The sequence below is a fragment of the Elephas maximus genome, chromosome 15 (assembly GCF_024166365.1).
Source record: "Elephas maximus indicus isolate mEleMax1 chromosome 15, mEleMax1 primary haplotype, whole genome shotgun sequence".
In the NCBI taxonomy this organism is placed as follows: Eukaryota; Metazoa; Chordata; class Mammalia; order Proboscidea; family Elephantidae; genus Elephas; species Elephas maximus.
In genome coordinates, this window is record NC_064833.1 from 47536767 (window position 1) to 47557262 (window position 20496).

General features: G+C 38.3%; 1 protein-coding gene across 3 annotated transcripts in view; it reads left to right on the plus strand.

Moving 5' to 3' along the window:
• Nucleotides 1–5461: 5461 nt before the first annotated feature.
• RAD54B (RAD54 homolog B) overlaps nt 5462–20496 on the plus strand; it is an 89511-nt gene continuing 74476 nt past the window's right edge. For 2 of the 3 annotated variants that reach the window (XM_049854014.1, XM_049854016.1), the window contains exons 1-3: nt 5462–5651; nt 11460–11610; nt 16868–17024. In XM_049854014.1, coding sequence (XP_049709971.1) covers nt 11476–11610; nt 16868–17024 — 292 coding nt within the window. In that variant the 5' untranslated portion in view covers nt 5462–5651; nt 11460–11475. The remainder of the gene's footprint in view (nt 5652–11459; nt 11611–16867; nt 17025–20496) is intronic. The other variant, XM_049854015.1, reaches the window with a different exon arrangement.

The following is a 20496-nucleotide window of genomic DNA, read 5'->3' on the forward strand; positions in this document are numbered from 1 at the left end:
AAATGTAATCGGTTTTAAATATTGGCAATTAATTCAAATTAAAAAATTGAAAACATTGTGTGGGCCAAACTAAACACATGTGCAGGGCCAAATGTGGCTGGAGGGTTCCACCCTGAAGAATTTGATAGCGTATAGGGTTGCTTTGAGTTGGAATCAACTCCTTGGCAACGAGTTTGGTTTTCTTCTTTTTCAAAGAAATTGAAGCTGTATTGCCGCAAAAATTTATTTTCATTGGGAAGGTAAAATTTACCAGATAAATTTGCAATAGGACGTGACACAATAGAGAAGTTTTTTGGAGCCAAAAAGCCTGGGTTTGAGCTTTAACATTTATTTGCTGTACAAGTTTAAATCACTGAATCTCTCTGTTGCTAATCTTTCTATTTGTTATATCTACCTCACTAGTTTTGGGGATTTAATAAGATAATGTCTTTGACTTTTTTTTTACATAGAGTATTATTATTTTAAATAAAAGCCTCTACTACCTGGGAAGGAGCCCTGCTGCACAGTGGTTAAGAGCTTGGCTGCTAACCAAATGGTCAGCTGTTCGAATCCACCAGCCGCTCTTCGGAAACCCTGTGGGGCAGTTCTACTCTGTTCTACAGGGTCGCTATGAGTAGGAATCGACTCAAAGCAACAGGTACTACCTAGGAGTGGGGGGAAGTCTACTTAATACGATAAACTTCCTAGCTAAGTTATTTCTGAAGTCATAGAAATTAGTGCCTCCTTGAGAAAAATCTGTAAGTTACAGAGATAGAATTATACCAATTTGTCACTATACCAGATAATTTAGGTGTGTTTTTTTAGGGAGATATTTAGTTTGGGAACACTACTTTGGTCCTGTGAACATAGACTCTAAGTGAGGTTAGTCCAGCTTCTGTCTAAGCAGAATTCCCAAGATACTTGAGAGCATGTGGTGATATTTTTAAAAACCAAAATTTTAGGTATTCAAGGGGATAACATTTATTGTCACTGCCTCACACTTCTATATTATGGAACATTTGGTAGGGCGACTATCAGCATGGAGATCTACTTTGGCTAGTGTCAGATGAAGGATTAGGGGTAGAGGGAAGGTGTCCTTGGAGATTGGGGCCAAGTTATGAAAGGTCTTTTTTGCTGTACTAAGCCATAGGGAGTAATTGAAGTTTTTTGTTTCTGTTTTTAACTTGAGTGGCATTTTCAATTCTGATACATTTTGAAAGCATCTTCTGTGGGCCAGCCACTGTGAAAGATGTTTTTACATATATGATAAATTCATGCATTAGAGATCTCCTCTGGTGCAGCACAGAAGGATGGATTAGAGAGGGAAGAAACTGAAGGCAGGAAGACTAATTATGAGATTACAGCAAAGACAGATATCAGCGATTCTCAAAGGGTAGTCCTCAGACCAGCAGCTCTGCATCACCCGGGAATTTGTTTAGAAATTTGTATTCTCAAGCACCACCCTAAACCTAAGGGGTGGTGCCCAGCAATGTGTGTCTTAACAGGCCCTCCAAGTGATGGTGCCAAAGTTTGATGTACCCTAAAGCTTGAGAACCACCGATCTGTATCAATGGTTCTCAAATACATAGGAATCATCTAGGGAGGTTATTAAAAATATAGGTTCCAGGGGCCCACAAATCTATTTTTAAAAAGCTTCACAGGAAATTCTGATAATCAGCCTAGTTTGGATTTAGTGACCTAAATGAAAAATAGGACAGTGATAATGGAAATAGATGGACCAAATAGAAATATATTTCTAAGATACTCTAATGTCTCTAGAGCTATATTAGGCCATGATGGTATAAAATTGAGTAAAGCAGTTACAACTCTGAAGAACTTTTTAGTGGGAGAAGAGTGGGGCAGGTGCTTGGGAGCAGAACAGGAAAAAATAGTTAACATTCAGAAAAACAGAATTGAACCTCAAGAGTCTCAAACCTTGAGGATGATAAGTTGTGCCACCTGCTCCAACTGGATCACAAAGGGTGAAGATAAAGAGAGGATTAGATTTGGCAATTTGGAAGATTCTATAACTCTCGTGATGGCAATTTTATTGGAGTGGGAATTTGGGGAAAGGGAAGCAAAATTCATAATGATACTTGTTGACTTGATTAAAAGAAAGGATAGACAACGGGTACTTTTTCAATTGTGTAGTGAATAGAGATTTGTTGTGGAGATTTGGTGGCGCAGCGATTAAGAGTTTGGCTGCTAACCCAAAAGGTCGACCATTCAAATTCACCATCTGCTCCTTGGAAACCCTGTGGAGCTGTTCTACTCTGTCCTGTAGGGTCACTATAAGTCTGAATCGACTGGAGAGATTTGTTGGGGAGAGATTGTTTGCTAAAATCTATGTGTACCAAAGTCATTGCCTCTCCAATTGTTTATATGTAAAGATTGCCTTTGGGTTTGTGACCCTAGACTATATGTAAAGAACCTAGTTATAGTGTTTTTTTTTTTGGCTTCTGCACTTTTGAGTACAGACTGCTTTGGAAATTCCATTTTCGATTGTTGAGCTCTCAATTTTTATGTCTGTTTCTTTCATACCTAAAAAGTGCTTAAGTATGCTTCACTGTTTATGCTGCTTAAGTATCCTTGAAGTGTAATTTTTGATGACCCTCTTCTTGTTAGTATATGTCTTAGTTATCTAGTGCTGCTTTAACAAAAATATCGCAAGCGGGTGGCTTTAACAAATGGAAATTAATTTTCTCACAGTCCGAATTCAGGGCACCAACTCTAGGGGAGGTTTTTCTTTCTCTCTTGGCTCCAGGGGAAGGCCCTTATCTCTTCTTAGCTTCTGGGCAATGGCTTGCTTGGTTCCTTAGCGATCACAATGTGGCATCACATCTCTTTTCCCCTAACTGGGATTCCTTGCTTATTCTGCTCTGTGTTAATCATCTAGTGCTGCTATAACAGAAATACCACAGGTGGATGGCTTTAACAAAGAGAAGTTTATTCTCTCACAGTCCAGCAGGCTACAAGTCCAAACTCAGGGCTCCAGCTCCAGGGGAAGGCTTTCTCTCTCTTGTCGGCTCTGGAGGAAGGTCCTTGCCATCAGTCTTCCCTTGGTCTGGGAGCTTCTCAGAGCGGGAAACTCAGGTCTAAAGGACAGGCTCTGCTCCCTGCACTGCTTTCTTGGTGGTATGAGGTCTCCACTCTCTGCTTGCTTCCCTTTCCTTTTATCTCTTGTAAGATAAAAGATGATGCAGGCCACACCCCAGGGAAACTCCCCTTACATTGGATCAGGGATGTGACTTTAGTAAGAGTGTTACATCCCACCCTAATCCTCTTTAACCATAGGCTGAGATTATGATTTACAACACATAGGAAAATCACAAAATGGAGGACAACCACACAATACTGGGAATCGTGGCCTAACCAACTTGATGTATTTTTGGAGGACATAATTCAATCCATGACATGCTCCTTTTTATATCTCAAAAGAGATAGACTCAAAACACACCCTATACTAAGATTGTCTCATTAACATAAAAAGGAAAATCCATTCCCAAATGGAATTATAAACCAGAGGTACACCCGTTGTCATGGAGTCAATTCCAACTCTTAGCCATCCTGTAGGACAGAGTAGAACTGCGCCATAGGGTTTCCAAGGCTGTAATCTTTTCAGAAGCAGACTGCCGCATCTTTTTCCTGCTGGTGGGTTCAAACTGCAGACCTTTGCGTTAGCAGCTGAGCACTTAACCACTGTGCCCCCAAACAAAACCCACTGCATTGGAGTGGATTCCAACTCATAGCGACCCCTTAGGGTTTCCAAGGCTGTAATCTTCAGGGAAGCAGGCTGCCACATCTTTCTCCTGAGGAGCTGCTGGTGGTTTCCAATGGCCGACTTTCAGTTAGCAATTGATCCTTTTACCCACTGGGCAAACAGGGCCCCTACTGTGCCACCAGGGTTCCTTAAACCACAGGTATAGGGGTTAGGATTTACAACAGTTATTTTTGGAGGACACAATTCAACCCATAACAGTATATTTGTCATATTACATATTAGGTTGTAAATGAAAAAAGTTTGAGGTATTAATTTGGAAAAAATGCTGAATTCACATGGCTTTCATTTTAAAGCAAAGGGCAAAACTAAAAAAACAAACAAACCCCCCCCACCAAACCTGCGTTGCTGTTGAGTCAATTCCAACTTATGGCAGCCCTATGTGAGGAGCCTGATTGGCAGTTTGAACCTATCCAGCAGCTCCTCAGAAGAAAGGCCTGGCAAACTGCTTCCGTAAAGTTTACAGCCAAGAAAACCCTATGGAGCAGCTATACTCTGTAACACATGGGGTTGCCAAAACTAAAATAGCCAAATGAAAATTATTATTTACAAATTTTTTTCCCAGTTAATAAGTCTTAGCACATGAGTTGGCAAACAATATTATTCCCCAGTGATGGGCTCTTGGTTTGCCAACCACAGGCTTCCAATCTTGAGCCCTCGACACTGCCTTAGGCACATTAGTCAATTTTCTAAGCCTCATTTCTTTAGCAGTAAAAGACATGGTTTTTCAAAGAATTCAACATGTAGATGAATGTTCTCAGAAAACAGTAAAGGGCCACCACACAAACGTAATTTACTATCGGTGTAGGGCTGAAGAGGGGGCAGCAGTGGCCGAGTGATAGAATTCTTGCCTTCCAACCAGAGACCTCGGTTTGATTCCTGGCCAACGCACCTTATGCAGAGCCTCCGCCCGTCTGTCAGTGGAGGCTTATGCGTTCCTCCAATGCTAAACAGGTTTCTGTACAAATTACTCGTTTAAATGACTGTACCTATTTACACTCCTCTCAGCAGCATAAGGTTTCACGTCTTCATTAACTCTTGATATTTTCAACTTCTTAATTTTTGTCACTGTTGGATGAAATGCCTTTAACCAGTCTCTCTCTTCAGTGTTGCCTTTCTAAGTCCATATTTCTCAGGGTTGGCAGTGTGTCATTGCCTGGCACGCGGAGCGTGCTAAGTAAATATTGAATGATGCCATTTCCCTGCATAACATCCTTTAATGTCTGTCCAAGTCCTCAGGAGGTGCCCTCTTTCTGAGATTTCAATAATCACTTATTAATCTTTATATCCCTAGAACCTAATAGGGGGTTTGGAAAATATCTTGCAGGCGGCTCTAAATCAATGTTTTTTTGAATTAATGAATAACTACATAGGATAAAGTCCACCCCTCTACGATGCACACATTTCCATTATTGCACTTATCACACCAAATCAGAATTTATTACATGTCCTTGTACGTTGTGACGTCTGTTGCTTCAGCGTCTACATCAATGCCTGACACAGAGTAGACACCAAATGAATATTTTTAGAATTGAACCGAGGAACCTAATCAAACTTGGAACCGCTTAAAGAACAGCACAAACGCACATGCGCAATTGTGCGGTAAGGGCATCCAATCACTGTCGCGCTGGACCAGGCGCTACGGCGGAGAAGTAGTGCGCACGCGCGGCAGGCTCGTCGCGGTTGGCTGAGCGGAGGCGGGAGCCTCGATCTACTCGGGCCGTGAGGGAAGCGGTGCTTACAGCGGTTGGTCTTCGCTGGACTCTTGTCTTCTGTGGCCCTCTCAGCGGTGCGTCCCGGGAGGGGAGGGCCTGTGAGGCTGCGACAGCCTGAGGGCTCATAGTGGACAAAGCGGCCAGAGCCGCTGGGACCGGGCCTCCGAGGAGGGGAGAAGGTAGGCTGTGGGACGCGGACTTGGCCGCCTGTCGTGCCGGGAGCCGCCATCCTTAGTTAGAGGGACTCTCGGGCTGTTGGCCCCGGGGCTGGCTTCTAGCGGAGAATGGGGGTGTGCTTGATCGAGGTGGGAGGCCGCAGAGAGGGGAGAGTTCGAGCAGAGGGCCGGTGTGCGCAGGGTCCTGCGGCGTTTGAGTTGGTTTTATCCAGAACTCATCTGCTCTCTGCACTGTGAAGCCAGTTTCCGGGGCTTGGAGGTGAGGCCCTGTGAGCGCCCTGGATTTTAGTGGTCACAAAAACGATGTCTAGAACCAGCGCCTTCTCTAGGGGCTTTTACCTCTTCACTGGTCAGGTTTTTTTTTTTTTTTTTTCCCTCCAACTTTTAATTAATTTATGGAAGAGTTTGTAGGCAGGTATAAAAAAACCTCAAAATTCATTGCCGTCGAGTCGATGCCCTCTCATAGCGACCCGATAGGACAGAGTAGTACTGCCTCATAAGGTTTCCTAGGAGCGCCTGCTGGATTCGAACTGCTGACCTTTTGGTTAGCAGCCATTGCTCTTAACCACTACACCACCAGTGTTTGCTAGACAGGTATAAAAAAAGTGAGATCAAAATGTCAAAGAAACAACTTAAGCCATGAAGTAAAATAACTACTATCAAATATATTTGCAAAGTGAAAAGCAGAAACAGCAGGGAAGGTCGGGTTCTCCTTTTTTGTAGAGTTGTTCTCTTTACACTCTTGCATCTTACAAGTGAGATTGTTGCACTCCCTTTTGCCTCCTAAAGCCCAAGTGAACCCGTAGTTTCTGGTCCCCTTTGTTGAACTACATCCTTTATCCACACCCACACCCCACCATTCATCATCTCTACTCTCATGCTACCTTACATACTAAACACCCAATAATCATAACTATAGATGGTAATATTACAGATCACCTTGAGTGCTTACTGTTTGTTCAGAGTGCTTTACATGTAGCATATATATCCATATCATAAAAATATCATGACCCCCTCAAAAATCCTATCAGTAAAGGTGATTATTCAATCCCTTTTAAAGATGAGGAAACTGAAACACAGAGAGGTAAGTAAACTGTCCAAGATAAAATGCTGGGAAATGTGAGTCCAGATTTATATTCTGACGTTTGCATCCAAAGCCTTCCTCTTATTTATTCTACTGGTATTTTTGAGTACTTTTGGCTTTGTGATGTTTTGCACCTGTCAGCCTGGCCATGGCATTTTCCTTGGGGGGACAGAAGAAGGTGGGCATTGGTATAGAAGTTGTAGTGTAACAACAGGGTTGACAAATGGGCTATTTCTAGGACCTGGGAAAAGGGCCTAAATTAGAAGGGTTTAAAAAGCAGTAAGGGTAAGTGTGATTAATGTCACTGAATTGTACGCTTAAGAGTGAGTGAAATGGCAATTTTTTTTATTGTACTTTAGATGAAGGTTTACAGTGTAAACTAGTTCCTCATTATACAATTAATACACATGTTGTTTTGTGACATTGGTTGCCAACCCCACTATCTGTCAATACTCTTCCCTTCTCGACCTTGGATTCCCTGTTACCAGCTTTCCTGTCCCCTCCTGCCTTCTAGTACTTGCCCCTGGGCTGCTGTGCCCATTTAGTCTTGTTTTGTTCTTGTTGTTTTTTTAAAATTTTTACTGTGCTTTTAAGTGAAAGTTTACAAATCAAGTCAGTCTCTCCTAAAAAAGTTTACATACATCTTGCTATATACTCCTAATTGCTCTCCCCCAGTGAGACAGCCTGCTCCTTCCCTCCACTCTCTCTTTTCGTGTCCATTCAAATTGCAAATCTTTTGTGATACGTATTTTACCACAGTAATTAAAAAAAGGCGGTAAGGGTGCTCAAGTATATTTAGGGGGAAATGTACTGATGTCTGCAGTTCACTTTGAAATGTGTCAACAAATTAAGATAGATTGATGGATGTCAAGGTCATATAGCTAGTAAGTGGCAGAGCTAGAATTCAAGCCCACGTAGACTGGCTCCAGAGTCTTATTTTCTCAGCCATTTCTCTGTATTGCTCATATGCCTACATTCTCAGATTCATCATTTTTTATTATTTACAGGATAAGTGGAGGGTAGAAGAAAGTAGAAATCGTGTGTTAGGTGTAAAAGGATTTAGAGTGATGATTTAGTGTTGAAAGAAATCTCAGCTATCTAGTCCATTCTCTTTTATTTATTTTTAATTTTTTTTCCATTCTCTTTTTACCAATGAGAAAACTGAGGTTCACAGAGTTTAAAACAGCTTGTTCAAAGTTGGGCATCCCTTAGGCAGCAGAATCAGAATTAAACTCAGGTTTCCTTCATTTCTGCTATTGATTTTTTCTTGCTGCGCTGTTTTTCTAGTATTCTCAAAGAGGCGTGAACCAAAGATTTCACAGTATTTTACCGGGATCTGACCAATCCAAAGTACAGAACTTATTATATTTCATGATGCAGACATCATATTTTTATTAATGCTATCTATGAATTATTAGTTTCAGTAGGTTCATCATCTTGTTATTTCAGTTGAACTACAGTTAATTAGAAACATGCAGTCTTTCATTTGAACTGCCCCTCTGTTCTGTTTCATTTGACCAGTAAGTAACTGAGCCTAAATGCGGGGCCTAACATTTACCTCTTTAATTTTGCGGTAGGTAGCATGCGTCAATTTCAAATTTGTGTCAGGTACATATCTAGAGACTTGTGGTATTCTCCTGAGCCGTAACAAAAAGGAAATGAGATTATTTTGGCATGACTGGTTTGGACAGAGTTAGTGTTGACTTCAGGTATTGGTAAATACCACTTCTAAAGTGGTCCTAACCCATCCTCTTTATAATTTGCTCTTAGATGGTGCTAATAGAGATATAGTGTTTTGCTCTTAAGAAACAGCAGACTGTCTCTTACTACTAATTCCTCAAATTATGTAAAGGTCTCTTAAATACCGAATACTCGTATATTTCATCATTTTAACATGTCTGAAATTTGGAACTGTCCAGTAGTCAATGGGATGTCACAGTTTAATTGGTTGCATTGTTTTTTTTTTTCTTTCTTGGATACATAAAGTAATGTTGTTGTTGTTAGGTGCCGTGGAGTCGGTTCCCACTCATAGCAACCCTATGCACAACAGAACGAAACATTCCCTGGTCCTGCCCCATCCTCACAATCGTTGTTATGTTTGAGCCCATTGTTGGGAGCCACTGTGTCAGTCTGTCTTGTTGAGGGTCTTCCTCTTCTTCTCAGACCCTCTGTTTTACCAAGCATGATAGCCAAGGGCTTATCCTGCTGGAGTCTTGCCATCCATGCTTCTAAGGAGCATTCTGACTGTACTTCCTCCAAGACAGATTTGTTTGTTCTTTTGGCAGTCCATGGCATATATTCAGTATTCTTCCCGAACAACAATTTAAAGGTGCCAGTTCTTCAGTCTTCCTTATTCATTGTCCAGCTTTGGCATGCATGAAGCAGTTGAAAACACCATGGCTTAAGTCAGGCACACCTTAGTCTTTAAGGTGACATCTTTGCTTTTTAACACTTCGAAGAGGCCTTTTGCAGCAGATTTACCCAGTGCAATGGTAATTAAAAAAAATCTAATTAATGCTACTTTCCCTGTTACAAAGATAACATTTCCATTGTACAAAATATGAAATATATAGAAAAGAACTCAGCAGAGAATAAAAATTACTGGTAATTCTAACACCCAGAGATGATCAGCATTAAATTTGTGGCTTTTTAAAAAAAATCCACTGTGTCAAATCATATAGAAGTATGTTTTACAGTGTACATTTCAATGTATACAATTTGATGAGTTTTGACAAATGTATACAAATCCCTGTAACCACCAATACAATCATCATATAGAACATTTCTGTCACCTCAAAACTTCTCTCATACCCCTTTGCTATGTAGTCTTTTAAGAGTACGTACACACATACTGCTTTTTTTGTCCTTTTTTTCTTGTTTTTATAAAATTGGAAGATGCTGAGCATGTTTTGTATTTTCTATTATATGAAGAATATTTTCCCGTGCCATTAACCATTTTTCTGAAGAGTTTTTTCTCCCTTTAGTAGCTGCAGAATCATTTATATAACAAATATTGAATACCTTCTCTGTGTTTGGTACTAGCGGTATAGTGATGAATGGAATAGAAGACTTTGTGCTTGCTTGATCCAGAAGTTTATAGCGTGGGAGAAACAATAGGCAATTTTATTACACTATGAAAGTATTCGGGTTGTGCATGCATCGGAAGGGCCCCTAATGCAGTCTTTGGGAAGAGGTGGGGAGGCCTCATAGTTAAGACTCCTGAAGGATAAGGTGGAATTAATCAGGCAAAGAAAAATGGTAAAGGGCACTCCCAACAGCGTATAGAGGAAACTTTGATCAGAGGCCTAAAGGAGAAGAGAACCTGGGGAACTGTAGTACTGAAGCACAGTTTTTTATTTTTTTATTGTGCTTCAAATGAAAGTTTACAGCTCGTTAGTTTTGCATACAAAAATTTATACACACGTTGTTAATGTGGCCTGAGTTGCCCTCTCTATAATGTGACAGCAGACTCCTCCCTTCTGCCCTGCATTTCCCATGTCCACTCAACCAGCTCCTGTCCCTTTCCGCCTTCTCATCTCGCCTCTGAAGAGGAGCTGCCCATTTAGTCTCATGTATCTACTTGAACACTCTTCACGAGTATAATTTTATGTTTTATAGTCCAGTCTAATCTTTGTCTGAAGAGTTGGCTTCAGGGATGGTTTTACTTCTGGGTTAATAGAAAGTCTGGAAGCCATGTCTTCTGGGGTTCCTCCAGTCTGGTCTTTTTACTAGAATTTGAGTTCTGTACCCCACTTTTCTTCTGCTCTGTCAGGGACTCTCTGTTGTGTTCCCTGTCAGGGTGGTGATTGGTGGTAGCTGGGTATCATCTTGTTCTTCTGGTCTTAGGCTGATGGAGTCTCTGTTTTTTTTTCTGTCCCTTGGGCTCATATTTTCCTTATCTTTGATGTTCTTCATTCGCCTTTGCTCCAGGTGGTTTAGGACCAGTTGATGCATCTTAGATGGTCACTTGCTAGTGTTTAAGACCCCAGATGCCACTCGCCAAAGTGGGATGCAGAACATTTTCTTAATAAACTTTGTTATGCCAATTGACTGAAGCACAGAGTTTTAACAGTATATGAAGAGAGTATTCTGTTGTGTGGGTATACTGTAATTTATTTACTAGTACCTCACTATGGACATTTAGGTTTCCATCTGTCTTGCCTGTCTAGTCCTGGTGGAAATAGTATTGAGTAAAGTCAGAAAACCTGGTTCTGGTATCTTGATTTATATAAAAAATATTCAATTGTTTTAAAAGGAAATAAAGTAGTAAAAAACAAACTGAATGGCCAGGATTTCACACATGCATTTAAAAATATTTGTTAGTAATGTAAATGTCTGGTTTTGTGGTCAGTGCAGCTTTTGGATTAGTGAAATGGACAAACAGCAACATGCTTGATATACGTATGTGAGTAATTGTGTTTCCTTAGATTCTGAAATTTTAGCTTAAGTTGTTTTGAAGACTATCTCATGGTACTAATTTTTAGTATTATCAAAATTGACATAATATATGCTCTAGTTTATGTATCCTTAAATTTCAACTTTATAAAATGCTCTTTATTATGAAAAAAGAAAATCTAATTAGCCATTGAACATGTTTTCTAAGGCTTATTACAGGCTTATTCTCTTATATTTTTTAAGATGTCATGGTTGTAGTGATGAGCTGTTTTTATTTGGGGGGTAATTCTGATCAGATTAATGAATAATTTCTGTTTTTTGATATTTTTCAGGTCAGTGCTATTGAATATGAGACGATCTGTAGCACCAAGTCAGTTGCAGGGGAATCCCTTGAAAAAGCCAAGATTTATACCACCAGGAAGAAGTAATCCAAGTCCAAATGAAGAGATTACAAAGCTGAGTCCAGATGTAAAATTATTTGAGGTAAAAAAAAAAAAAAAAAAGGTAGCATAATATAGAGAAGCAGGTATTTTTAAAAAATACCATTGAAACAGTTACAATACTTACTGCCTATAGAAATTTTCAATATCTCTGACAAAGTCTTCTAAAAACCTTAGAAATAATGATTAAATAATTTTTTAAATAAGCGACGTGGCATTGGGTCTATAAATTAAACTTTTGGTAACTAAATAAATACCTCTTTGAGGGAAGGGGAAATAATTCTTGTAAATAAATTATTCTAACCAGTATTCTTCTTCTTTTTGAGTGTATCATATTTTATTTAACCAATCCATTATTATTGGATATATAGGTGTTTACAGTTTTGTCACCCATTATAAATTATGCCCTTTGAATATCTGGTTACATAAGTCTTTGGCTAATCTTTTTTAAAATTCTTTGGGATAGATTACTAGAAGAGGATTTAGTTGATTAAAGGGTATACACTTTTTTTTTCTTTGAGATTAAAAAAAATTATAATAAAATACATGTAACAGAATTTACCATTTTAAAGTGTACAATTTAGTGGCATTAAGTACTTTCACAGTGTTGTGCAACCATCACCGTTACCTAGTTTCAGAACTTTTTAAGCTTTATTCTTCTTAAAGTCATCACATAAATAAGTGGAAACATCTTTATATATGGTGATTTAAAGAGAAAACTTATGTAGTCTTTTGAGTTACTATTCCATACATTTTGTTTCATTTTTGTCTATAAAAAATGAATACTTTAAGCAATATACGTTTGTTAAAACTAAAAGGATTGTTCTATACTTAGAAGGTATATAAAATTGGTAGTACAGACTTCCTGTTACTCTGTAATTATCTGGTTCATTTATGCTATGGAGCGAACAGTCTACTTATTTTTATCTGCTTTTTTTGATTTGCATGTATTTGTTTTGCCCTGCAATTCTTTAGTTTTCATAGCTATCACTTTCGTAGTAGATTGTTAGCGCTTACCAGTATAAGAATTCTGACTGTACTGTGATGAGGAAACATTTTTTTTGCTTGTTTTTAAAAAGGTTTCCTTTTTTGGTTTTTAAATACCCTTATTGAAATATAATGCATTTACCATACAATTCACCCACTTCCAGTATATAGTTTAACGATTTTTTAGTATGTTCACAGAGTTGTGCAATCATCACCACAATCAGTTTTAGAATATTTTCATTACCCTCAAAAGAAACCCAAACACATTGGTAGTCATTCCGTTTTCTCCTAACTGCCTTAGCTCTTAAAAGCAGCCACTAATTTGCTTTCTGTCTCTGGATTTGTCAGTTCTGGACATTTCATATAAATAGAATTACAATGTGTAGTCCTTTGTAATAGGCTTGTTTCAGTATTCATCCATGTCATGGTATGAATTTCTTTTTTCTTTTTATTGCCGAATGTATTTTCTGTTGCTACTGTACCAAATTACCACAAACTTGGTGATTGAAAACAACATAAATTTATTATCTTACGGTTTCTGTGGGTCCAAAGTCTGACACAAAATCAAGATGTTGGCAGGACTACATTCATTAGGATAGGCTGTAGAGGAGAATCTGTTCCACTGTCTTTTCCAACTTCTAGAGGCCACCTTTATTCCTTGGTTCGTGCCCCTCCTTTTCCATCCTCAGAGGTAGCAGTAGCAGATTGAGTCCTCATGTTGCCATCTCTGATTCTCTGCAACTAGGACTCAGATGATTAGATTGGACTCATCTGGATAATTCAGGATAATCTCTCCATTTTAAGATCCTTAACCTTAAACACACCTGCATAGTCCCTTTGCCCTGTAATGTAACATATTTAGTAGTTCTAATTTTTTTTAGAGATTAGGGTGTGGACATATTTGGGAGCTATTATTCTGCCTGCCACACTGAATAATATTCCATTGTATTGATAAACCACTTTTTATTTATTAATTTATCAGTTGATGGGCATTTGGGTTGTTTCTGCTTTTTTGCTATTAAGAATAATGCCACCATGAATGTTCATATACTAGTTTTATGTGGGCAAAAATTTTCATTTCTCTTATGTATACCCGGGAGTGGAATTGCTAGGTGATGTGGTAACTCTGTGTTTATCCTTTTGAGGAACTACCAGACTGTTTTCCAAAGTGACTACGTTTTACATTCCCACCAGCAGTGTAAAGGGTTCTGATTTCTCTACATCCTCACCGGCACTGGTTATTTTCTGGTTTTTTGGTTATAACCATTCTAGTGAGCAAAGTGGTATCTCATTGTGGTTTTGATTTGCATTTTCCAGATGGCCAATGATCATGAGCATCTTTATATGAAGATATTTATGTATCTTCATTTATGTATCTTTTTTGGGCAAATGTCTATTCAGATCCTTTGTCCGTTTTTTAATTGGGTTGTCTTTTTATCGTTAAGTATTTTTTTTTTTAATCCTTTTTTTCGGTGTTGTTGATATTGGTGTACTGTCCTTTATTCCTGATTTTAGTACTTTCTTTTTTTTCTTTTTATTATTGAGTCATAAGAGCTCTTTGTATATTCTAGTTACTAGTCACTTATCAGATACATGATTTGCAAGTATTTCTTGTTTTGTGGGCTGCCCTTTCACTTTCTTGATGGTATTATTTGCAACACAAAAGTTTTTAATTTTGAAGTCCAGTTTATCTTATATTTGTTGCCTGTGCTTTTGTTACCATATCTAAGGAGGCTTTGCCTAACCCAAGGCTATGAATATTTAATCCTACGTTTTCTTCTTAGAATTTTATAGTTTTGGCTCTTACATTTAAGTCTTTGAACTATTTGAGTTAATTTTTATTTATGGTGTGAGGTAGGGTTAAATTTTATTCTTTTGCATGTAGGTATTCAGTTGTCCCAGGACCATTTGTTGAAAAGACTATTCTTTACCACATTGGATTGTTTTGGCACCCTTGTCTTAAGGTTTGTTTTCTGATGTAGTTTCTAAGGGCTAATTCCAGACCCAAAACACTGATTTACTATGTTTTTTCCTTTTAATTATATCAGAAAACTAAGTAGTTATTTTACTTTCTATATCTAAAGAAGTAGGCATTTTTGAGAGCACGTAACTATTTTAGGCAAGGCAGCGCGATAAGCGTAAATGTATTAGGCTTATCAGTTAACTCTGTCACCTCCATATTTCATTCTTGAAATTTTTGTTCTTAAATTATTTCTTATCTTAGATTGAATTAATCCATATTAAGAAATGGTCATATTCAGTTATTAATATTATTCAATTAATAATCCATTAGTATGTTCATTTTGATGCTCAGTTTGTCCCAGATTTTGCCACTTGTATTTATCAGGCCAACAAAATAAACACCCCTGATGTTGACATCACAGATACTTCAATTCACAATTTCCACTGTGAATAGGCCAACATCAGGGTTGTTTATTGGCCTGATAAATACAAATGGCAAAATCTGGGAGAAATTGAGCCTCAAAATAAATGTACTAAGGGATTATAATCCATTGAATAGTGTAGGCATCTAAGTGCAGCCCTGCTGACACCTTGATTTTAGCCCAGTGATACCCTTGTTGGTCTCTTGTAACTTACAGAATTGTAAAATGATATGTTTATGTCATCTTGAAGCCACTAAGTTTGTGATGACTTGTTATAGCAGCAGTAAAAAACATGCAAAAGTAGAGAAAAGAGTATATAACCAACCCCCGTGTATCCGTCACCCTAGCTTCAACAGTTGTCACCACATGACCAATCTTGTTTGATCTCTACCTGTCCAATTCCCTCCCTGGTCCCTTCCCCACCTGTTATTTTGATGTAAATCCCAGTAATATCTTTTTCATTTGTAAATACTTTAGCATATATTTCTAAAATATAAGGGCTATTTAAAAAAAAAAAAATGATAGCACTGTTGTTGTTGTTACGTGCTGTCGAGTCAGTTCCGACTCATAGTGACCCCACGCACAACAAATGAAACACTGCCCAGCCCTGTGCCATCCTTATAATTGTTATGCCTGAGCTCATTGTTGCAGCCACTGTGTCAGTCCGCCTTGTTGAGTGTCTTCCTCTTTTCCACTGACCCTGTACTTTGCCAAGCATGATGTCCTTCTCCAGGAACTGATCCCTCCTGACAACATTTCCAAAGTGTGTAAGACACAGCCTCGCCATTCTTGCTTCTAAGGAGCATTCTGGTTGTACTTCTTCCTAGACAGATTTGTTTGTTCTTTTGGCAATCCACGGTATATTCAGTATTCTTCACCAACGCCGCAATTCAAAGGCGTCAATTCTTCAGTCTTCCTTATTCATTGTCCAGCTTTCACGTGCATATGATGCAATTGAAAATACCATGGCTTAGATCAGGAGCACCTTAGTCTTCAAGGTGACACCTTTGCTTTTCAACACTTCAAAGAGGTCCTTTGCAGCAGATTTACCCAATGCGATGCATCGTTTGATTTCTTGACTGCTCTTTCCATGACTGTTGATTGTGGATCTAAGTAAAATGAAATCCTTGACAATTTCAGTCTTTTCTCAGTTTATCATGATGTTGCTCATTGGTCCGGTTGTGAGGATTTTTGTTTTCTTTATGTTGAAGTGCAATCCATACTGAAGGCTCTGGCCTTTGATCTTCACTAGTAAGTGCTTCAAGTTGTTTTCACTTTCAGCAAGCAGAGTTGTGTCACCTGCATAAAGCAGGTTGTTAATGAGTCTTCCCCCAATCCTGATGCCCAGTTCTTCTTCATATAGTCCAGCTTCTTGGATTATTTGCTCAGCATACAGATTGAATAGGTATGGTAAGAGGATACAGCCCTGGAGCACACCTTTCCTGACTTTAAACCAATCAGTGTCCCCTTGTTCTGTCCAAACAACTGCCTCTTGATTTATGTAAAGGTTCCTCATGAGCACAATTAAGTGTTCTGGAATTCCCATTCTGTAGCACTGTTATCATTCCTAAAACAGCAGTATTTAAGTGTTGATTTTATTATATTGAGAAATTTAGCAAGAAAAAAAGAACAGTTGGCTATGAGCATGACATATTATGATGTGTTTAAAAACTCTTCTGATATGTTGTTTTAGATACACTAATTATAAGCATAATTTTCATTCTGTTATGTCTTACAGCTTTTAGAACATAATTAAAACTGGTTTAAAATAAATAAACAATAAAAATTGTATTTTAAGTCTATTTTTATATATTCTCTTATTTAGATATAGAGAAACTGGTAGTTCATATTTTAAATCAGGAATCTATTATGTGAAAATATAGAAATGACATTTAATTTCTGTTTGAAATATATATTTTATTCTTTTAGGTGGCTGCAAATAAGTCACAAAATGATTCCAGAACATGTAGTTTAAGTCTTCTGCATACTAAAGAGAATCCTAGAGAAATTAATCACGGGGATAATTACAGTGGAAAATATTGTTCTGAAGCATCTGCAATGCCAACATTAGATCCACCTCATACAGGTGAGACTATGCTTTAGTGATTGGATTTACACTTGGCCAATAATATTATTCTTTACATTGATTATTTTCAAGAATGAATATATTTGAATAATGTTAATGTAATACCGTTAAATTGTCAGCAATTTAGATTTTTTTGGTCATGATTTACCTTTAGTGATTAGATTGATAACTATGTAATTTTATATTTCATAATAGCTCTGTTTAAGAGTGTTCATTGTAAACTCTTTGGTCAAATATGATCTTTTCCTCAAGTGTCAAATTGTGTTTAAAGATTTGATTAAAAAACATTTTTTCGAAGAAGTTTGTAAATAGTATTGAGAGGTGAATTTAAATGACTAACTTACTAATGACGATCAAAGACCATAGCCTTCAGTATGGATTGCACCTCAACATAAAGAAAACAAAAATCCTCACAACCGGACCAATGAGCAACATTATGATGAACGGAGAAAAGATTGAAGTTGTGAAGGATTTCATTTTACTTGGATCCACAATCAACAGTCATGGAAACAGCAGTCAAGAAATCAAACGATGCATTGAATTGGGTAAATCTGCTGCAAAGTGTTAAAAGCAAAGATGTCACCCCGAAGACTAAGGTGCCCTTGACCCAAGCCATGGTATTTTCAGTTGAGTCATATGCATGTGAAAGCTGGGCAATGAATAAGGAAGACTGAAGAAGAATTGACGCCTTTGAATTGTGGTGTTGGCGAAGAATATTGAATATACCATGGACTACCAAACAAAGGAACAAATCTGTCTAGGAAGAAGTACAACCAGAATGCTCCTTAGAAGCAAGGATGGCGAGACTGAGTCTTACACACTTTGGACATGTTGTCAGGAGGGATCAGTTCCTGGAGAAGGACATCATGCTTGGCAAAGTACAGGGTCAGTGGAAAAGAGGAAGACCCTCAACGAGGTGGATTGACACAGTGGCTGTAACAGTGGGCTCAAGTATAACAACGATTATAAGGATGGCGCAGGGCTGGGCAGTGTTTTGTTCTGTTGTGCGTAGGGATGCTATGAGTCGGAACCAACTCAACAGCACCTAACAACAACAAGAAGAACTCATTATAATTCGTGGCATAACTTCAAATTGGTTAGATTTGAATTATCAAGATACAGAATTATAGGAAAACGAAGCATTTAACAAATGTTCTTCCCCTTATTCCTCCGTTGTTGAATTAACGTAAGAATTATGGTTCTTTTTGTATCTGTAAGAGATCACTGTTTTTCAGGTAATTAAAAAAAAAAAAAGGCATCCCAGATGTTTATTTGGCCTTGTGAAAGGCATCATTAAGAACATATATTTCAGATTACATTTATTCAGTTTTTGGTTAAATACACAGATTCAGAGAGAGAATCCCATCTGTTGGGCTAGAGAATAGTAACTGCCATCCTTAAGATGCTAGTGTGGATCAACAAAGTGCCTTAAGCACTTAACCCTTTAGCTGCTTAATTAGTTTACAGGTGTTTCTTGAACTTCGTGATGAATAAATTTTGCCTCTGAATGGGTATTATGTTGCTTTAAGTCACTAAGTTTGTGGTGATTTGTTACAGTAACAATAGAAAACTGATTTGTTCATTTGCCCTGGGGCAGAAAGGGGTTCTGTATTTTCCCAGGGTTGAGAGGGACTTTTGGCAGTAGTTTCAGTGTAGGGAGATCTCTAGAGACAGCTCTGGGCAGGAGTTTAGCTGCTGTCCCAGCTCACTGATTTGCTCTCTCCTTTTTTCCTTCCTTCTTTCCTCTCTTCCTCTTTTTTCCCTTTCATCCTCATGAGGGGAATTTTTTCTTTTCTCAGACTTTCTTCTCTGTTGGCAACCCAAGACAGTGTACTCATTTCTTTTCTATCATGGTAGCTAATCCTTCACCAAAAAATGATATTGTGACGTCTGGATTATAGCATATCCTGTGTTACCGATTTTATTTTGGGCTTTATTGGCGTTTTACAGTTTTTCACCCCCTTCCTTGCTCAGTAGGAGAAAGGAGTTAAGAGTTAAGACAAATTGAATAGGGAGTTAATTTACACAACCCATAATCCCTTAATCCCTTTTCTGATTTAGTACATTCACTGGACTGGGGAACTTGTGCCAACCTCCTGACAACTCTTGCCTCTCAGTGAGGGAATGAGGTAGTTGGGGAAAAGAGCTTTGTGAGAAGCATCTTGCTTTCTATCATGGATTGCTGGAGAGGGATGTAGTGTATAGAAAAACATGGAGGTAAGAGACCTATGTAGTGTGCACTCACTTTTTTTTTTTTTAAACACTTACCTTTTGGCATCCTTTTAATCCTAGCTTTAATCCACCTTGAAGTGAGGTCCAAGCCTATGGCCCCATTTCCCCCCTTATCTTTTATTTTGAAAAATTTCGTAGATATAGAGAAGATGAAAGAACAGTCCAGTTAACATCCTATTTGTTTGTCACATTTGCTTTCTCTCTCTCTCTCCTTTCTGTGTGCATGTATACACACACATATTTTTTTTGCTGGGTTATTTGAAAGTAAGTTGGACATATTATTCCACCGTACTCCTAAATATTTGAGCATGTAATTCTTAAAATAAATGCCTTCTCCTCAATAACCGCAATATTATTATTACACCTAAGAAGATTAACAGTAACTTATGATATTGAGTCCCTGGGGAGCAGACATGGTTAAGTGCTCCACTGCTAACTGAAAGCTTGGTGGTTCAGATTTACCCAGAGGCGCCTTGGGAGAAAGCCCTGGTGATACACTTTTGGAAGGTCACAGCCGTTGAAGACCCTGTGTGCAGTTCTAATCTAACACGTGGGCTCACCGTGAGCTGGAATCGACTCCAAGGCAACTGGTTTTGTTTTTTGGTTTAATATCAGTAATAACATTTTTTGCTTAAACAAGTTTGAGTTCGGTTTCTTTGTCAAGTAAGTACATTTTCACCCCATTGAACTTCACTGGCACTTCAAGTCTTTTTATAAACCTACCTGTTTGCAGATTAATATTACTTGTATGAGAGTGAATGTGTAGGTCTGCCACTTCTAATTTCCCCAAAGGCTCAGGGAATGTACCCTTTCTGGAGGTTGTGGTAGAAGGACTCACTTTTGCCTTTTTTCATCCAAAAGCTCCAGATCCCCCTCTTTTCATGAACAATCCAGCTCTGTACATTTGAGCCTGAGCTTGTGAAAACTGAAGGCTGGGAGAAGGGGATCCCTAGACCTCCTAGATTTTCAGAGCTGTACTTCCCTTCTGTAGAAAATGAAAGTCTTCCATTTGTTCTGATTCTTTCTTATTCTGATGAGTTTATAAAATTACTAATACCATTACTGATTACCGTGAATCCTTTATCATTAATTCTTTCAGGCAGATCAACGATACTGTTTGTATTATATTTTATCGATTTGCCTGTGTCTGCTTCACAAAACTATAAAATACAGGGACAGAAACTTTCTCTTATTTGAGTTTTAATTCAAATGTTATGAATTCCCAAACCTTTTATGACGG